Here is a 21,506-nt window from a genome sequence, read left to right as displayed (position 1 = left end):
GTCACACTGATCATTATTACACCCACACCTTCCCTTTTTGATGACTGTACTGTTTTATATTATCTTTTCCTTATGAATGTATCTCTTTATTCTTACTTGCAATCATCAACAGATATAACTGTGTTTAACATTTCATTAGAAAACAAGTGTTATTTAATTAAGAGACTACCTATCGATAAAAATAATAATTTTGGTAACAGAAGTAGAAAATCTATTTGTTACATGTTAAACGTCACCAGTGGGACATTAATGTGCAGTATGGAAAGTCACATGGAAGAGATGTTACGGCCCTGCAGATCAGATACTGGTAATAGCAGACCGTTCTCATGTCCACAACCTTTCCTTGTTTTCACAATAACACCAGCAACATACCATCTGTTTCTCATTGGGCTTCCTGTTGGCAGCGCTGGCCAACACTAACATCTCGGTCTCTGCCAGGATGAAACCCTGAAGCACGGCGGCGTAGCGGGCACTGTGGCAAGACTGATAAACTCTGTTAACCAGGCCGTTAATTTTATTATCCCATCCCTAAACGGCTGTCTTTCTTGTTAATAGAGCTGTTTTAAGACTCAGTTAAAAATCTTTTCTTTTTTTTTTTTTGTCCCGCAAAAAGCAGCTAGAGGAGCGATTGTCCCATTGTGAATCTCCTTTCCCGTTGCCAGACACCTCCTCCGTCGGGGGGTGACACTATAAATAAGCAGTCCTTCAGACACCAGGCGGCCTGCCTGGCCGCTTCTGTGGTAAGAAGAGTGGATAAGTGACAGTGGAAGTGTCACAGGAGGTAACCTTACAGATTAGTAAGGAGTCAGCAGGGGACAAGGAGGAACGATACCAGGAAACCGTGACTGCTGGATGGAGACCTTGACATCTAGATGAGACTATTCTTTAGCAAAGGTTTAAATGTGTTCATCTTTATCTAGTTTGAGCAATGTTGACTGTTTCTAACAGACACAACAGTTTGAAGAACACGTTAACCCGATTGCGGGGTGTCCTTGGCTGAAAGACACTGCATCGTCTACGCTTCATTTACAACTAGAAAAGAAGCTGACCTTGCTTGTAACTGCTGGGCTGCAGTCGAGTCCTCTAGCTGCTTCACTCATGATAACAACTGCCCGCCAAACGAAGCAGCGGTGGGATAAAGGAAACGTCCGAGCTAATTTTGTGGCTCAGATTTAAGACAAAAAAGCATATTCACACGCAGATATTCGGGGTGAGGGGAGTTTCCTGAGACAGGAAGACCTTAAATAGCATCCAGCTTGACAGGCCGAAACAAAATGCTGCTGCTATTTTTGAACGACTGTGCTGACTGGGAAGAACAGAGACAATCACGGCAACCGTTTTTCTGTGCACTGTCCTAACCTCTGCCTCCACTTAGTTTGAAAGATAAAAGGAAAGGCAAAAAAATCCTGCACAGGCAGGATTGCCCTGGCGTATTTGAGCCCTGATCACGGGTAATTTGTTCTCGCATGGGTAGGTTTCTTTTCTTCCTCTTGCTCTGCGGTGTTTATTAGTCGTCGAGGTGCAAAAATGATAGGCATCCCAAAAATGCCCAGCGCACAACCGACATGCCACTGAAAGGAGTAACATTTCATTTAATTGTTAACTTCATACCCGTGTCACATTTTACACGCACGCCGATGCCAACAAAGCAGCCAGCAGCAGTTGATGTTTACTGACTGTGTTTGATAGTATCTGCGTACAGCAATCTTTAACAATAAAACTGCCACCGGTGCAGTTTCACCACGTGGCCACACGGGGGCTCCAGTTCCGACCCCAAAAAGTGACTGATTTATCAGGAACCACAGCTCATCACCGGTATCGAGTGGGAGGATTGAAGAGAGTTACAGTCATTTCTGTTACTAAAAAGAGTTCCTGCAGTTACATGAATCATCATTTCTGGTCAGCAATTTGAAATCAAACTCTTTTTGTATCTGAACGATTGATATTTATCGCATGATCTAACCTTAAGTTTACCACATTCCAACCAGATGCACATCATTTCCTGTCAAACGCGTCAAGGGAAAGAGACGAGATTCAAGTTTCAGGAAATTACATAAACTGTTGACTTACCTGCAGGTTCTCCGGAGTTTGAGGTGCCCATCTCAGAGGCCTGCACGCCCAGAGTGGAGGCGGGAGGGGAGTCTCCGTACCCCGGGGTGCTGGGTCGGCTTGGAGAGCCTGAGTCTGGGTCGCTGGTGGACCCCCATCGCTCGTCCCTGGTGGTTCTCTCCTTGTCCGCCACCGACGTCCTGCCGCTGTCCTTCCTGTGGACCCGCTGGTGAACGATCATCTGGTGACGACTGCGAAACATCTTCCCGCACTCAAAGCACTCGTTGATCTTGGACGAAGCCTGCGACTGGGATTGTCGCCGCTTGTCCTGACGACACGAGGGCCGGTACTCCGAGTCGCTGAGGCTCTCGGGGGACCAGTCCCCCGGAGAGTTGTGGCTGCCCAGCCCGGTGCTGCTACGCCGGCCCGAGCTGCGTTTCTCCTGACCTTGCAGGACATAACCCTCCTTCTCAAAAACCGCAGCGACCCCGGCGAGGCCGTCGTCCCCCATGCCCCCTCCTCCACAGGAGGACTTGTAACTGGGCTCCACCGGCTCCACGACCCGGCCCTTGGTGGCTAACTGCCAGGCCTGGTAACTGCAAACTGGGTCTAGTTCTGGGATTCTCTGACCCAGAATCTTTTTCCCAGCGTCCCCTTCTTCCCCCGGGGTCTTTTCCTCAACAGGTCGCAGGTTCAAACAGTCGAGCAAACGTCTTTTAGCAGCTGGCGAGTCCTCGTCATCACTAAGGCTGCATTGGATGGGAGATTTCCTGCCGTAGCTGAGACAGTGGACTTTGTCGTGGGCTCTCAGGCTCTCTCTGTTGAGAAAAAGGTTCCCACATTTGGAGCACATTTGATAGATGGATGTAACAGAACCGGCAACAATATCGGGATCCTGAGCTACGTCATTGATGGTGGCGGGATGCTCGGCTAAATCCGACTTGGACCGAGACCTGGATTTGGTGTTGTGTGTTTTCATATGAGATTTTAGGAACCAAGCCTCGCGGAAGCGTCTCCCACAAATCCGACAGCAGTGGTCCAGTATTCCCGCATGCTTCTTCATGTGGGACTTCAGGAACCAGGCCTGGCTGAAGACCTGGCCGCAGGTCTCGCAGGGGAAGGTCCCGTCGCTCTGGGGCTGGACGGTGTCGGGCTCCGCCACCACCTCCTCCTTGACGGCGACCGGTTCCTCCTCTGCGTCGGCCGTGATGTGGACCTTCTCGATGTGGCTCAGCAGCTGGTCTTCCCGCAGGGCCTCGTACCCGCACAGACGGCAACAGAAAGGCCGCTGGTTGGTGACGGCCTTGTCCCGTTTCAAGCTCCGCCCGGGGGCTTTCCTCCGGCTGTCCTCGCCGGTGTCGCCGTTGATCATTTTGTTGCAGGCAGAGCTGCTCTTAGTCGGGCTGGTGCCTCCGTCGAGACCCTCCGACACCCTCATCTCCTCCTCCTCGTTTCCCCCCTCGTCATCCTCGTTGGAGTGGTGGCTGGACAGAGTGCCCAGCTTGTGGCTGCGGATGTGGACTTTGAGGTTTCCCTTCTGGGAGGCCCTGTGGTCGCAGTAGGGGCACTTGTACGGCCGCGCACCCGTGTGCCGCCTCATGTGCTGCGACAGAGAGCTGAGGAAAGGGAAACTCCGCCCGCAGATGTTGCAGTTGAAAGCTCCGGGGACTTTGTCGTCCTCACCCTCGATCTCTTTTCCAGGTTTGTACTTGTCTGCAATCAGTTTCTCCCTCTGGCCTTCTGCCTGTGTCTCCATCACCTCTGACTGTCTTTGGGATTCAAGAGAAATGAAAGCCACCCTGTGTACCCAGGTGTTGGCAGCTTAATAACACATGAAGCTATCGCTGCACGTGTACATCCAGGGATGTCTTCTGTGCCTTAGCTGCTCATTAAAATTCAATCAGTTATCTAGCAGGCGATTTGGTTACGTCCACTCTCTGGGTGCCAAATGATGAAAAATAATATCTCATTTGCTTTTTCAGGCTAACGCTGGCCTAGCACGCCATGAATGACTCTTTCATTGTGTGAGTTGAGTGGCTTTTTAAGAGGTCCTTGCAGAACGCAACATTTCTAGTCCTCTTTCATTGGCTTCTTCATCCGTAGATGTTGTGCAGTTCCCCAGCTCCCAGGTCATAATATCACAGCCACCTCTCTACGCCAGGACCTACAGCAAAAACAGGGGGAAAAGACACAGGAAATATGCATTATTTTATAAATACTACATGAAGCCTGCATATACAGCTGAAATAGATGGACTAAATGTGTCTTAATGTGGGCCTGCAAGCTTTTCTGCTTATGTTGAGATGATTTAAAAAACGGTGAAAAAAAGACCTCCAGCTGACAATCACTGAAAACGTGGATTTGCAGTTTTATAGGTAAGGCTAAAAGAGGAAACCCCACCAAATAAATGAAATAGGAAAGTGTAATGTCTTCTTTTTATGTGCTAACTTATAGTTATTCTGATTCTGGTATGAGCATCTGAAATACTCTGAGCGTATTTACATCAATGCACAAACTGCGACAGGATCACAGTGGACAGAATATTGAAAAAACAGATCAAGAAATGGGACAAAGACCTCTAACTGGTTGTGATGAATACAATTGGGAAGCGTGTGCTTTCTTCCTGAGCAACAAACATGAAGCAACAGCACAGGACGCCTCATTTAGTGAATCAAATAGACTCAAGAAGAACGTCTCTGTGTCTTCAATGTAAGTTAACAACTGCACTGAAGAAGGGGCCTCAATCTCTTCACCTGGATCAACGACAGGCTTCCTGCTGGAACTCAATGGTGTGAAGAAATGTGCTGACTTTTGCAGATGACGAGGCAAAACTAACGGGCAATGATGACAGCTTTATGCATGTAGGGCGGCCTCTGATGGAACACTTGAGATTTAAGGTCCATTAAGTAAGTATCTATCTATTTAAGGGCTATTTAAGGCGCACACGAAGACGAAGCGCTTATTTCAAAACCTTTCTTTGTAAAGACGGAGATGTGTCAGCAAATGTGTGAATCCGCATGAATGTACTCAATGGGCCTATATACATTTTTTATTTATATTAAACTGTTAGTGATCTCCCTGTTTTTTATGTTTTGTATTGAAGTTAGAAAATAAAATAAAGTAAAATACAATCATAAAAACCTAAAAAAAACGTGTTTTGGCCGATAGTCAAACCAAAGCTCAGGCATCGTAATCACTTCGACAAGGAAAGGAAAATTAAACTTTTTGAAAGATTTCCAATAAGGTTTCTACAAATTACACAGCCAAATATTTAAAATAAAGCTTATTAGCTCATCAGCTGCACCTCTCACTGTGTATTTCTTTGTATAATTTGTATAATATTTTGTATTTTTTTTGTATAATTGCCCTGTAAAATTGTAAATAGGTTATGTTTATTTGTATTCAGAACTGTCCCTTTTTCTTTTCTTTTCTCTCTTTACCTCAAACTGCTGCACCTTAAATGTTTATACTGTTTATTCTGTATCATAGAAATACCACATTTGTTTGTTTTATTGTTTATTTTATTTTATCACCAAAGAGCGAAATTACCGGAGTCAAATTCCTTGTTGGACAATGTTCAAACCTGGCCAATAAAGATGATTCTGATTCTGATTCAGATTCTGATAAAGATGATTCTGATTCTGATTCAGATTCTGATCTAGACGATGCTCAGTTACAAGGTAAAACAACCACCTATAGCATGTGTCAGTTAAACTTCCACTACTGTGTACGATATACAGACCATAGTGTATCACTACTTTACACTGTGCACGGCTACTATTCATGTACATGCGTGCACGTGTGCGTGTGTGTGTGTGTGTGTGGGTGTGTGTGTGTGTGTGTGTGTGTGCTGTGATTGTGTCTGAGCAGTGTGGGGTCCGGGGGCTGTGATGCCACAGCGGCTGAGTCGACACTTTACACAATCAGGGTAGTAACCGGGGAGGGGGGGGGTGGTCACATTCACATCAGCAAGATCAGCAGTGCCACCCTACTCGCTCCCCGTGCTGGCCTCACACACACACACACACACACACACACACACACACACACACACACACACACACACACACACACACACACACACACACACACACACGCCTCAACTGACGCTATCACATGACAGGGATCTTAAGTACACAACAGGAAGTGGCTCTTCAGACAGTTTGCTTTGCTCCGTTTCTCAGACGGGAGCTGAACGGGGTCGAGGAGAGTCAGACAGAACCAAACGGAGATGGAGACTTCGGAAGCTTCGACTCATTATTTCAAACACCTGTCTGAGAAGTTTTGCATCGTTTTGAAACATCTAATTCATGATCGGATGCTGCAACGCTCAGACTGGAGGGGAATCACATCTTTAACCATTTCTGCCTTTTAAAAATGACATTTTTAAATGTGCGATGTCTGAATCCACATCCCAAGACTCCTGAAACACGGAGACAAACTTCAATGAGCTCGTTATGAAATGAGAGTGACACCTTTATTACAGGCTGTTACGTAGCATGTCAGAGTTCATATGCCGAGTTACTGCCAGGCTCTAATTACAAGTGGATAATTAATCATAATCATAGGAGGATCAGGTGGTGGAGGGGGGGGGATCAGAGCCAGAACAATCGTATCGCTTAAACCTGTGAGCTGAAAATGAACGCCCTGCACAAGAACCCCCCCCACCACCACCACCAGCACCTATTTAAAGTGATATATAGGGTATTGAAATGAGCTCCAGCGGTTTCTCCTGGAGAGCACCAGCCAGGAGCACAGCTGGAGTCTTTTAGTTCCCCACGGTATATCAAACCCAGACTTCTTTCCGTATGAGAAGTTTTTAAAAGAGCCGATAATCCCTTTACAGGGTTTGTTGTAATAGCTCTGATTGGATGACTGAATGGACACTTGTAAATACTCGACAGGTACGCTGGCACCCGTTCAGCAGGAGACCAGATGAGGGACGAGGCTCGTCTCTGTCGTCATGCCACACTTAACTTTACGTATCCTCAAGGTTTTAGCTGCACACTTTCCTCAGGTTCAGAGGAAAGCTAAGCCCCTCCTCCCCGACTCTGCCCAGCGCTTTGTTTACTCGTCTCGAGGCACGTGTCACTGAGCAAAGCAGTAAATCAAAGAAACTAAAGCGTCATTAGCATACCTGATTCCCATCCACTCCTCTGCTCGTACCTGCCTTCTCCCGGTTAATGGCTTTGCCAAGCAAATGAGCAAAAGCAGCCATTTCATCCTCAGTTATAAAAACATACAATGCAGGCAGTTAGAGGTGGGAAGGGAAGAAAAATACTGCCTTATCAGAGAAATCTTGATCTTTAGATTTTACAAACGGCCCTGTAACCTAAACACAAAGATTTAAGGCGGGTGTTTTTCACTAACTGTCAAACTGAGATAACTGTTTCCCCTTAAATTCACATCAACTGTGAAGCAACAAGGTATTCTGAAACATCCCGGCTCTGCGAGGATGTTGGAGGCTCCAGGACAACATCCAGGAACGCCAAAATATATACTGATAAAAGAAACTGACCTGTCGTCTACGTATAGTTTCATCTTGCAAACAAAAGACTTTCACTTCACTAATATTGGCTTTGTGAAGAGAAGAAAACAGTGAAGAGAAGTGAAGAGAAGAAAACAAACTTGTTGGACGTGTTCAGAAGCCAATATTTTGAGGAAGTTTAAATATGGAAATGTGAGGTAATACCTGGAGCCAGTTTTTGTAATAACTAAAGATACAAATACATTCCTGTTTGATGTATTATTATGGTGGAGTTGCTGATACCGTACAACAATGCTGGCAAGTGTGTTAACAACCTTGTTTATTGACAGTTTGAGAAATAGTTTTTGTGGTGTTTGTGAGTCAGCTCACCTTTACGAGCTATGGTTAAATATCTGGTAATTATCTGCTCCTAGTATGCTTACTGTACACTAGTAACTATTTCTATTTATCAACATAGCCTTCCTTGTGCAAACTTTAACTAATAACCCAGACTCTAACTCTCATGTGGACCCCTGCAGTCGCCAAGAGAAATTAAGTCTTCTTGTAGAGGTGATAAAAAGAAAACCTTTGTTTTCTCTCATTTCCTTATCTCAGTAAACGGTTTCCTAATTTACTTGTTTAATTTACCTAAGTCAACCTCTTCAATGAAGCAGGATGTGTATTTAGTGTATTTTAATCAGCTAACTCACGCTGCCATTGTAACTCCAGTAACACCGATCAGTCGCTGACGCACGCGTCCCGACCTGAGAGTTTAGTCCATGAACTAAAGGGGGGGTTGGTGGATTTCTGAGCAGCCTGCTAGTTGTGCATGAGTTGGCAGAAGCGAGCATCTGATGTTTAAAGAGACGCGGGGGAACGTTTGCAGAGGGTGCCTCTTTAGACGTGGCGGTTGAGTCGCTTTTACGACACCGTCTGAGGTCGTCTCTGGCCAGCGGCCCTGATACTCGTCCTACTCCTGTTACGTTGTCCTTTTATCTTTTATTTTTCTGCTGAAGTGATACAGAGTTGTCACCGCATAAGTGAGGTTGGTGTTAGTAAGCCACTGTTGCTGCTTCTGGTACTAGTGGGGACACAAGCTTGAGTTATGGTTCTGCGTCAAAACGACGCCGTGCCTACGGCGTGTGGTACGCGTCGATGCAGACCACACGCCGTCACTGACGCCGTCACCTGCACCGTCACTGACCTGCACCTCCCGAAAATTGTAACTACGCGTCGAGGCGACGCAGACCAAATGCAGACGGAGAGGGCTGTGATTGGTTTGCTTGGTAGCAACGCATTTCTGGTTTCTGGTTTGAAGCAGTCGTGAACTTTCAGCGCCCTTTTCTTCGTTTATGTGTGATTTTTTTTGTTTTGTTTTTTTGCACAATAGTTGTCCTTATCTCTTTGATTCACTGTGACCGGAAAAAGTCGGATAAACCATTCAGGAAAAAAATCGCTAATTAGCGCTCGCGGGGGGTACTGCACCGCGACGAAATGGAGTGACGGAGAAGTCCGAAGGGTTCATGACGACGTCACGGTGACGGCGTGTGCTCTGCGTTGGTTTGACGCAGAACCATAATTCAGGCTTGAGAAATAATCAAATATGGCTCCAAAGGGATATTTTAACACCAAACAGACAACTGAACCAGAGAACGTGTGAGTGGAATAAACCAGGGGTGTATTTTTCGTTAAAGGCAGAGCTATGACACAATAGATCCACCATCAACTTTCAGAAGAGAAACATGGTGATAACCAAACGCCTGATCTCAAACTTGAAAAATGAAGTCCATGAACTAAAGGGGGGGGGGCTGCTATCTTCTTTTAAATACAGTCTGAGGGTAACATCAGGAAATGAACCGTTCAGTGCCATTTTGGCAGCTTTTCTATTTATAATATGCAGCTAAATTGGACAAGTAGAGATTACAAGGACAACTACAATGTTCAATTTCAACAAATATTCTCTTCAAATGTTACTCACTTAGCGGTTTCTGCTCATTGTGGAGTAAACCCAAGAGATAATGATCTTATGCTCTATTAAATGGCCTCGCTGACGAGAGGTCAGGAGGGCTGAGAGGGTTGAGACGATGCAACAGTAAGCCTGTCATCCACCAGACAGTCACATGTGCAAATTGAAATGTAATGAGATTAACCACCAGAAGGGAAACAATACAGGCTCCTCAAACACCGGGGCTAAAGACACAAAAAAAAAAGACAAATTGGCTTAGGGAGGGAGAAATTGACCAGGACAGACGGAGAAGATTACCAATCATCCAAGTCATCAAAAATAGTAAAGAGGCCTGAAAAGATCACCGTAAGACGGTGTATTTCCTGAACTACTGACGCCAGCCTATTGTGTAAACCTGGACCATCGACCAGATAATTAACCGTACACGCACGCGGAGAGAGAGAGAGAGAGAGAGAGAAGAGGAATGAGGGGGGAAAAAAGATCACTGGTGGATTCTAGGAGCTGCTTAATCTTAGTTGAGAACGCTGCCACTAATGAACATTGAAGCTGGCCGAGCCTGAGTCACCGGGAGTGAATGAAGGGCCGCACTCAGCTGACATGGACTTCTTTGTCAAACAAAAACAACCCCCCCAGCACCAGCACCAGCTCCACCAGCAGCAGCAGCAGCCCCACCAGCAGCAGCAGCAGCAGCCGCAGCCCCCACCCTTGTCCAAACACGCTCTTGTGTTCTGATTTCTGAATGCTGAAGCGCAGCGGCGGAGAGAGCAGGCAAGAGCAGGAAATCCGCTCTTATTTTCCCATCCACACGTAGCCCCGTTCACAAGGCAGTCGGGCCATTTCTCTTTGACAGACTCCTGAAGTTCACATCTGGAGTGAATCTTGAACCCCAACGAGGTTAAATTGTGCGTGCAACCCGGAAGAATACCTTATATTACTTTAGAAATGTTGGTTTCTGCTTGTTTTCACCCAGTGAGAGCCCTTACACACACAGCCAGCACCAAAAAAATGAGAACTTAACACACACCGACAGTCCCCCAGCTCAGCGGCCGTCTCAACAGCCCCCTCTAGAGGCCAAACCTTGCGAGCCCCTTTACACGTGTGGTTTAACAGGCTCACGCAAAGATTTGCAAGAAGTGATAGACCTCACTGTTTTCATCCTCTCTCACAAAAACAAAGGCGTCCAGCCAGGAAGCACCTCATCATGGCAATCACCTCCACATCTCCGGCACCCATGGGTGTGGAGATTGCCTTTCGCACCGCAGTGACTCACTCTCACTGTCGCCCCATCACTAATGACTCCAGGTCATTTTCGTGCAGGACATCCTTCCCCAGCTGGCAGTGGGATCCGATTCCCTCCCATGCAGCGGTACAGAAACAAGCATTTGACGCTTAAGAAAAAAACAGAAAAGGAAAAAGAAAACATATATATTTTTATAAATCCACCACAGAGAGGGCCTTCTGTTGGAGGGAACAAACAAACGCGTGCATACATGCGGGGGAACTGAGGAATCAAGAAGGGAAACAGAGGGGGCTTTTCAATGTTTTCAAAGTCTGTATACGCACACTGTGGGCTTTTAACACTGTTTCATACAGGCGGCATTGAAAGATTAACAGCCCACTCACACACACACACACACACGCACAAACATCGCTTCATGGAGCGTAACATACAGAGAGCACTTTACTAAAATCTTGCTATCCTCCGTACAGTTACTCAAAGTGGAGACATTCAGGGCTCGGAGAGGAACAGAGAGGATGGTATGGAGTCTTAACCCCCCCTCACACACACACACACACACACACACACACATACACACAGTGCAGAGCCAGTGTATTCTCAGACCAATCAATAATCCATTATGAACAAACTGCTCTTCACCTTCCACCGTGCTCTAAACCGGCAAACAAAGAGGTCTGCTGTACGCTGCAGCATGAACGGGATCAAGTAAAGCACAGCTGTAACGAGGCCATCCACGCACACACACACACACACACACACACACACACACACACACACACACACACACACACACACACACACACACACACACACACACACAGGCTGTTTACAGAAAAGGGTGTCATCTAAGGAACAAAGCAAAACAAGAAACCTTTTTCTTCTGCTTCACCCCACGTCTCATCAGATCAACATTTTTATGTCGGAAACTATGTCAAACAAGTTGATAAATGAGATACGGGGAGCTCAACGAAAGCAGCTGTCCAAAAATCACAAGTTTAACATAAAACATGTGGATTATTCTAACGTTGCTGTTCCTGCTGGTGCGTGAGCGCTGGTGTTCACATGGAAGTGTTTGGAGACGGAGAGAGAAAAGTTTCACACTTGGAAAAAAAGAAAAGAATTGAGATTTTTGAAAACCTTTGAACCCTTTCATGATGTGAAAGAAAAGGGTTTTACAAGAAGATAAAGTCACGTAAGCAAAGTTGTGGTTTTATCAGAAAAAAGTCATTAAAAAGGATATTATTTACATTTTACAAAAAAACCTAATATATCAAGGATGACGTAGTGAATTTATGAAAAAATGAAGTTAAAGATTTACAAGAAAAAAGGTGTCACTTTGTAAAATAAAGTGACAATTTTATAAGAAAAAACTTATTTTCAAAATTTTTAAAGGAACAAAAAGAACAATAGATTTTTTTTAAGTTACAACATTGTGTAAATAAAGTAACAATTTTACAACAAAAGACAATAGAATGTTAAAAAGATAAATTTGTAATTTACAAAAATAAGTTTGCAGTTTTAAAAGTTTAAGAGTTGTAATTTAACGAGAATTTAAGTTTTATGTGAAAAACGAAAAATATTGGGACAACAAAGAGATAATTTTTGAGACAAAAGTCGCGAAGTAGCAAATGTCAAGTTTGTTTAAGAGAAAAAAAAGCTGAACTATGGTGTTGATTTTATGACGATAAAGCTTCAGTTTTACAAGAAAAATTTTTGAATATTGCGGCCTAAAGTCATTTTACCAGAAGAGTTACAACAATGTTAGAATAACGTGAGGGATGAGGGTCACCTTGATAAGATGTAGCTCAGTATAAGACCCATGAATAAGAAAAATGAATATTAAGATAAGCATCAGGTCCTTGAAAAGAACTTCCTAGAAACTTCTTGTGTTCACAAAAATTAGGATCATTTGTTTTCATTTTCTCGTGTTACAGCTTTTATCTCTTTCAAGTGTTACTACACTGTCATTACTCTTATACACTTTATACTTTATGGTCACAGTTTCAGACTGATCTGTTGTCTGTCTGAGCTTGGTTGAAACCCTCGGACACACAGTCTGACCTCGTCCCACTTACGAGGAAACTTAATTTGACTGTGGTTTGCTGGTCTGACTCTCGTTTGAATGATGGACTCATGGTTTCACCCGACTCAGAACCGACTCCCATTCAGGTCTAATCCCGAACCAGCAGCACTGCTGGCTCCGGTCTGAGCTGCGTAGCGAGGTTCCTCCTCAGTCGGAGCGGGTCATCCTCATAACCGGCGAGAGCGGGGATTTGGTGGAGGTGGGGGGGGCTGTGGCATTGTTGGGTCTCAGTTTTCCATCCTATTCCTCCCCCCTACACCGTCCATCCCTTAAACCCGGCCAGAACAATAGTCCACGCTCCCCCCTCCTCCTGCTCCGTGAAGAGGCTGGGAAAGATCGCGCCAGCCAGCTCTGTTTGTGTGCAGGGATCTTTTTTTTCCCCGGGAGGGGACAGAAAGATTGTTGGTGTGTGTGCAGAGGAAGCGGCAGGTGTTTGAGTCAATACTGTCATGTTAGATTTTGGTGAGCTGCACACAGCAGCTGGATTACTGGACATGTCAGCGGGCCGGACTACACTACACACAAACTACATACACCGTCAAATGAGAGGGACATGAGATGGAAAAGTTATTAAACTATTATATAACTCCCCTTCTGGGATTAATAATGCATTATTGACTTACAGGGAATTGAGAGAGCCGCTGGTTTTGGCAGTGTGACCGGTACGCACCTTTAACTGGGAACATCTGACTGCTGCAGCGTGCAGCATTCTTTCACTGTCTTCTTCTGGACTTTGACTCACTACAAACACATGAGAAGAGGATTCGGGTCAAAACACACCCACACACACACATAGAGAGTTTGTCAGCATTTCTGGATCTAAATATTAACATTTTCCTAAAGTTCTTCCTTGATTAAAGGACCAGTCTGATCAAAGCCGAGCGATACCTGCTTCTGTAATTCTGCTGCACTGAGAGCTTTTCTCAGGGGCCAAACCATCTTCAGGCTTCCTCTGGGACTCACTTTGTGTTTGCCTTTGTGTGTGTGTGTGTGTGTGTGTGTGTGTGTGTGTGTGTGTGTGTGTGTGTGTGTGTGTGTGTGTGTGTGTGTGTGTGTGTGTGTGTGTGTGTGTGTGTGTGTGTGTGTGTGTGTGTGTGCTTCCCTGCCCCCTCCTTTCCAAACTGCCTGTTTTCACACACTGCTCATTAACCCCTGGGTGCTCCTGCCCAAAGAGCTCACTGCTCGCCACTAACCACCCCCCACCCTCTTACACACACACACACACACACACACACACACACACACACACACACACACACACACACACACACCTCGCTCCTGAACTCCTCACACACATTTGCATAACCTGAGAGCTGCCATAATAGTTCCATCCGTGGGGCGATCTCCTCCCCAGAAATGTGACTACACATCTGGTTGATGCAAATGTGTCTGCTCCACTTGGCGGCGTTGGCCTTTCTACAACATTGTTTGCCGTCGGTCTCGTTTGTTGGTTTCAAGACTGCTGGAAAACCAGACTGCTGTACATCGGTAAAAGTTACAGACGGTTGACATTTATCCAACTCGTGTAAGATTAGCTTCATTGGTTGGAGTGACTGAGATGCATAAGGGAAGTAAAGAAAAGGAAGCTCAACACTCAGCTCTGCGGGAAAGAACCTGCACCGCCCTCTGGGGTCTGGGGGTGTAATTACAGAGCGGCACAAACAACAACAACAACAACGTAGTTGCATGTGGCTACAGCTCTTGCTTCACTAGGCCATGTAGATGAACTCGGTTATTCTTCGCGATCATATGACGGGAAACCTTTTAAACTCTGCCATGACGGCTGGCTATTGAGCCCGCTTTCAGCCGGTTAGCATTGGGGGGTTCTCTAGTTTACCTTTTACACCACGCACCAAAACAACAGATCGAGCTTTGGTTCAACTGATGGCAGGAAACAGTCAAACTGGTGAATGTACTTTGGTTTATTTTGTACGTATCAATCGATTTTCTTCTTGTCTGCTTATTTTACATTTGATTTGGTTTTTGACCTGAGGAGTCCTTATATTCTTCCATCACCAGATTTCTACCAGGCACGAGACCTGTTGCGACTCCATGTCAGTCCATGTGTCATCCTCACAATCTCATCCTACACATGTCAGTCTGGTAGAAACCAACGTGTAGTCATTACCCAACACCCTAAATAAGGTGTTCACAGTCTCTTCAGCCTGTTTTGGTTTTTGGTTCAGTGTGCTTTCTCACATCAGAGAATGTGATGTGGTGATCCAAATCACCACATGATTTGGATCAAGACCACTGCTTTTTGAGGGTCTCAGCACAAATAGCTCGTTCCTCTCCCAAAACGCAGGAGCCGTGTTTACACCAGACAAAACCAACCAGACTAAGCAAAAGACAAAGTCAAGTTCGTTTTAAAACAGATTAAAACAGACTGTTAAACAGACAGGATTTCTCATTTTAATCATGCAAAACCCCTGGACTGAACTTTGACCAAACCCTGACCTCAACCTAAATCTAGCCACAAACACTAAACCCAAATCCTAATCCCCACACTATTATACCAAGGATGGTCACAATTGTCTTACATAACAAGGTTATATTCCTTACATGGGCAGATAATTATAGAGCACTTGAACGGGTTATTTTGGAAGTTAGTTTGGAAGCAAACTAAGTGAATACAGAACAATATATCCCAGAAACAGACTGAAAAAAGGCCAAGTGCTACTTGTGATGCCAGAAGCAGTCCAGCTGCTCAGAGTAACAGTGTCTGATTTAAATCTAAATTGAAACTCCTTCATCAATCTTCAAAGCACTCCCCACTGTCCACTCTTCGCAGAACTCCTTCCCCTTCCTCTGTGCTCTCCCTCATCTGTCCGCTCGCCTCAGCGGCCTCTGAAACCCAACCTAAATCAGTCTTTGTGGAGTGTAATTGGACCACTGACCTCAGCCACCGGTCTTTCCGCCCCTCACACTTTCTGATATCGTCATTTCATTTTTGCCGCTTGCTGCAGCTGGATGGCTAAGCCGTTAAGGAGTTTACACGTGCGTGCACATCATTCTCGCACAGACGGAACATTAATATCGGTGCAAATGTCATTTAAACTCCCGACGATGACGGAAATTAACATTAATACGCCACAGCTGATAAAACCGGCTGCTGTCACTTGTGGTTTCACACGGAAACCGATGTGAGAAATCTGTCAATCAGAAGGACGGGAGAGAGAACAGATTACTACTTTTGCCACTTTGAATATCAAAATCTGATAAGAAAATCCCATTTTACAGTTTTTGGGATATGAAATTCAGTGAGATGCAAGTATTATCTCTTATATGCTTTGAAGGGGGAATGACCACGCTTGAAGCGATGCACTGATTCTCTCACTTCTCATTTATTGATGTAAAAAAAAACATTATTTGCCTTTTCATGTACTTGCTGGATGCCTTGTTTTTAAACTTTACTTCAACATCTGAAAATCTGAAAGAACAGGCAGTGGAAATAAAAAGTTCAGCTCGGATATGAGACCACAGCAGGGCAACAGATCTGCTTTTGAGAGTTCAATAATGCCCGTGCTCATAAATTCATAGGGAAACTAGAATAAAAACAAACACACACACACACACACAGACACACACACACACACACACACACACACACACACACACACACACACACACACACACACACACACACACACACACAAAGGAGAAAAGCACACACTGCCATGCAGGCTGGAAGGTTTCCACAGTGCTACAAGAGTGAGAGTGTGTAGGCTCAAAGAGTAAGTTGCTGTTGCAGCGAGGTGTGCAGACACTGATGTAAAATACAAACACAACCAACCACACATGCACAAGCAGTGATAACAGGTGAAAATCAAATGTTATCCTCTGGAATACTGAGCACTGTAGGGTGGAAATAAATCATCTTTCTAAGCTTATGAGTTCTGCCAATCATATTAATTAGCATTTCTATTAGCATATAGATATAATTAGCGGTATGAGTAAGTCGTGAGGAGACCAAAACTCTAACCCAATACGCTAAGCCGGCCACACTACCATAGGGCTGTTTTCTTTCCCCCATAAACACTGAGGATCCATCCAGGAACTGGTGCTTATCAGCGTTCTGGTCGGGGGGTCACAGCAAGGCCCTGACCTCCCTCTGACCAGCTACTACCTCCTCAGGTGAGACACCCAGGTGTTCCCAGACCAGCCAGGAGATACAATCTCTTCAACGTGTCGTGAGTCCGCCTCAGGGCTATCTCCTGGTTGGAAATGCCCTCAAACGTCTCCCCAGGGAGGTGCTTAAGAGGCGTCCTACGCAGAAGCCTGAACCCCCTCCGTCGGCTCTCCTTGATCTGAGGCCCCGTTTACACATAGCCGGGTATTTAAAACGGATATTTCCCCCTCTACGTTTTGAAAAATTCCATCGTTTACACGAGATCGTTTTCAAAATCTCTTTGTTTACACGAATCCGCATAAATACGCTGTTAACGTCATGCCAGCCAATCAGAATCCTGGAAAAAACATCAACAAATCACACGTGTAACTTCCAGTTAAGGCTGATTTACGGTGTAAATCTGATTTACGGTGTGCGACGCACACCGTACGGCGCGCATCGCCGCGTACCCTACGCCCTAGGCTCTGCGTCGATTTAACGCGGGACCATAATTCAGGCTTTACTTCCAAGACGGAACGAGAGTCTTTCGTTTGGAGTGACAGAGAAGTGGAGTTACTTTTAAGTGTGACTTTAGAATATAAAACAGGTAAAATACAAGAAAATATTGATGGTGGCCAAACTAATTGTAAACACAGGTCGCACACATGACGCTGGTGACGTGTCTGTTGCATAATGTGACGTTCTGAAGCCTAAATCTCCGTTTTCCTCTGTTAAGACGCAAACGTGAAAACTGAGTTTTTGAAAATCTCCACTTTGGCCGGAGTTTTCAGAAATGATCGTTTTTGGTGACTTTGAGCTCCGTTTTCGTGTAAACGAGCGGCCAAAACGCATGAAAACGCCTCAGTTTTTGCTCCGTGTAAACGGGGCCTGAGTCTCTCTCGCCGGTCAGAACTTCTCACCCTCTCTCTAAGACATCCTGTCGATAAGTAGTGAAAAGCTCATCAACATACACGGAGGTGCTGGGGATGGACTCAGATCTTCAAATCAGAAACAGCTAAAAACCTGAACAGCTAGGTCAGGCATGGGTAAAATTTTGGCCAAATGTTGGAAATGGCCCCTGGACCAACTCCAAGCTGCAACATATGGATGTCAACAACTGTGGATTATCATTAACACGTAGCATGAAGCATGAAGAGATTTACTCTTCCACGACTGTAATTTCACAAATCCCACAAGAATTAAGCAGCCTCACGAGGGTAATCACACAACGCCATTGCTGACACTGCTAGCTTGATTTCAGGTAAGGCAAATTGGTTTACTGATCCAAATAAATCATTTGTGAAGGTACATCACACTGGGGTGTCGGGTGTGAGCTGGGAAAGACGGACTATGAAGAATGTTATCCTGTTGTTTGTGCCTGCAACTATTATTGTCTGGTTAACTTTGGTTTTGTGAGGCTCAAAAGTTGGTTGAAAAGGTTGGGGAACGAAGGGAAAAGGAGCTGCAGATAGAGGAAGAAAATTAACTTACTAGGAAGAAATTGAACTGCACTGCCAAGGAACAAGATAAGAAAACTTCTATATATGTTACACTGACCCGGATCCACTTCCTCCTCATTGCGGACTACATTTTTCTTAATACTTCGAATTAGAGTGAATTTATGAAGTTACAAGTCCAAAGAAGCTCACAAACAGTTCTGCAGTGTCTGTGAATTCAATCAGCTAATTAATAACCTTGACTCCCTTCAAAATTCAATCAAAGCTCTTTTTTTTGGGCTCTTTTAACACAATAAACCAATTGTGGGTCGTTTCAGATATGTTCAGTTGCTTGTTTATTTGATTGAGTGATTGTCAGTGGATTATATAAGTCGATGTGTTATTAATAAAGATGATGGCATAATATTTGAAATTGTTAAATCATGTTCACCGAAAACTTGATGTGATGTTAATTAATCATTGTAAATACTTTAGGTGCTTCTGAATATTGTTTCGTGTGCACAACATGAGAACGGCAACAATATATATTACTTATATACAGTACAGACCAAAAGTTTGGACACACTTTCTCATTCAAACAAAGGGGGATGTGTGTCCAAACTTTTGTTCTGTACTATATTTTATATATATATATATATATATATATATATATATATATATATATATATATATATATATATATATATATATAGACCTTCTCTGTCTACTGACTCACCATAGGGGGGAAGTTAATATGATACTGATGGAAATTTTCCCTGGTGAAAACAAATTCATGAGCATTCATTTTTAGTTCCTACATGAGGATCCAGTACAAACATCTGTCCCAATTTTAATTAAAAAAAAAAAAAATCATAAAAGAAGAAGCAGGAGTTGCACAGTAGCTACATGACTCGTTTCTTCCATGGACAGACTGTCAGGCAAGACCGTGAGCGAGAGCTTATGTGGCTAGGTGGTCGTGATGGATGGCTGTATGAAAAGAGCTGGAGATCCCATCTGGGTCAAGTCTTATCAGCCTGACTGATTCACATTGATGAAATCATGCCGGCTTGTTAACCAGGCCAGTGGGAAAAGGAAAAAAAAAAGGAAAAAAGAAAAAAACTTAAACCAATACTGAGCCAAACAAGGCGGCATCAGAAGAGGAGGGGGAACAGATGCATGTCAAGGAGAGTGGAAAAGGCTGAGCAAATAATGAGAGGGAGGGCGGCAGGGGGAAGATAAGTGGTATATAGTGATGTAAAGTTGGCAGGAGATGGATTGGGATAATAAGATCTGACTGAGAGGGAGAAAAGAAAAGGAGATGTGGGAGATTGAGGCAGACAGAGCGCAGGAAAAAGAGAGAAATGCAGGCCGTCAGGCACATGCTGGATTAAATATACATCTTGCAGGAGTACTGTAACTCTTTTAACAATTTGGAAAATTGATCGCTACTGTCTGATTAAAAAAAGCGGTATTATTTCATCCGTCTCAATGGACGTTTGGATTTGAAGTCTCCACATAAAAACATTAGCAGTAATGAGCTCTGTGTTTAAATCTAACGTGTTATAAAGAGCAAAAACAAGCTAATTATGGTGTTTATGGTGGTGGAAAACATCAGTTCACTGGAAAAGCTTCCTTGAGGTGAGTAAGCTGCAGCTAACAGTCATGAGCTGTGGTGTGTGGCAAGTTTCCTTGCAAAATATGACAAAAAGTGAAAATAGACAACTCCTACATAGATGACTTACAACCAGCTCAAAGTAGGTAAAGGTTAGTTGAATGACTCGTGCGTGAGCAGATTTTGTGATGAATGAATATGAATGCTGCAGAGCTGCAGAAGCCATCGCTTCAGCTTGCTCTCCAAACTCCTGCAGGTGGGCTTAAGAAAACCAGATCACAGCATCCTGTTGGTAAACAAGCAACATTCCTTAACCCGCCTCTTTGCAATAAAGCTTACCAAACATGACCTGATGTGCACCAGAAGTTGTGTTTAGACAGCAGCCGGTTCTCCACATTGTCGTCTTGTAGCACACATTACCCTCACTAGCACAAGCATCGGGCTTTCAGCAATGTAAGTGTAAAGTCAACAGTCCCGGCAGAGGGATGAGGGTGCAGTTTCAACATTTAAATTTATGTTATGAAGAAAGCGTTGTGATCCAAGCTTAGAAACATTGTAGGATTCATTGGCTCTTGTGACACTTATTGTTCATCACTGAGGTGGTGCAACACACGAATCCCCTGGACATTGTTCCTGCCAAGACGTTTAAGAAGGTCTTTAACTCCTTGGGGTCAAGTTTGCTTATTTTTGTTAAACCCTGTTTCAGTCTGCTTTGTTCAGGTTCCTTCTTAAGAAATCCCCCCTTGACTCCTGTGTGTTATCTAATTTCAGACTTATGTACTCATCTGACCTTTCTAAGGGACTTTAAAAGGTTGTTTTTATACAGCTACAATCCCTTTTACATGAAAACTCTGTCAAAGAACATTTTCAGTCTGGTTTTGGACATCAACATAGCACTACTACATAGCATGCTAACAGTACTGATTTATCGGTAGATGCCGGAAAACCCATCTCCATTGGTACTTCTTGATCTTGCGGTGGCTTTGGACCCAGTGCATCATGCAGTTCTCCTTTCTTATTCAAAACATGCCTGCTTGGCATTTAAGTGGTTCATTTCTTATTTAAAAATAAGACCTTCCCTGTAATGAATAGTTACTTCTCTTTATTACCTGTCCCGTGGGGTACCACAAGGTTCAATTCTCAGCACATTCTTCTTTTCTTTATATCTGTTACCTTTGGGGAAAACCCCAAAGCCTAACTCCAAAAATATTTTAATTGTTATGAAAATTACTTGCAACCCTATAAATGCAAATAACAGTGTAAATATTTGTTTGAATTAATGACATCAAGCCATAGTTGTCACAAAATGGTTTTCATTTGAACAAGAATAAAAGAGATTGTATCATCTTTATGGCTTCCGTCTCAAATGTTAATCTCTTAAATGGTGCCCTGGCTTCCTACTGTACTTCAAACTGGCTGTAAAATCTTTGGGAGTCATTTTTGGCAGACGGCTAAATAGCTGATCAATAGTGTTTTTCCAGATTCATGTTCTCGCAAAAGTCAAACCTTTCCTTAACAGGTGCGATCTGAAGAAGCATTTTCTTG

The 21,506-nt window shown here is 44.2% G+C and overlaps 1 protein-coding gene across 4 annotated transcripts in view; it reads right to left on the bottom strand.

The window, feature by feature from the left end:
• The window catches only part of znf516 (zinc finger protein 516), a 56,837-nt gene that overhangs the window by 15,903 nt on the left and 19,428 nt on the right, over positions 1-21,506 (bottom strand). For all 4 annotated transcript variants that reach the window (XM_061716327.1, XM_061716328.1, XM_061716330.1 and 1 more), the window contains exons 2-3: positions 13,476-13,546; positions 2,071-4,213 (exon numbers count right to left, since the gene is read on the bottom strand). In XM_061716327.1, the coding sequence (XP_061572311.1) occupies positions 2,071-3,805 (1,735 nt within the window). In that variant the 5' untranslated portion in view covers positions 3,806-4,213; positions 13,476-13,546. The remainder of the gene's footprint in view (positions 1-2,070; positions 4,214-13,475; positions 13,547-21,506) is intronic.

Source organism: Cololabis saira, chromosome 3, assembly GCF_033807715.1.
Source record: "Cololabis saira isolate AMF1-May2022 chromosome 3, fColSai1.1, whole genome shotgun sequence".
Lineage (NCBI taxonomy): Eukaryota > Metazoa > Chordata > Actinopteri > Beloniformes > Belonidae > Cololabis > Cololabis saira.
The sequence above is the reverse complement of the archived record's forward strand: the minus strand, read 5'-3'. Positions and strand labels throughout refer to the sequence as shown.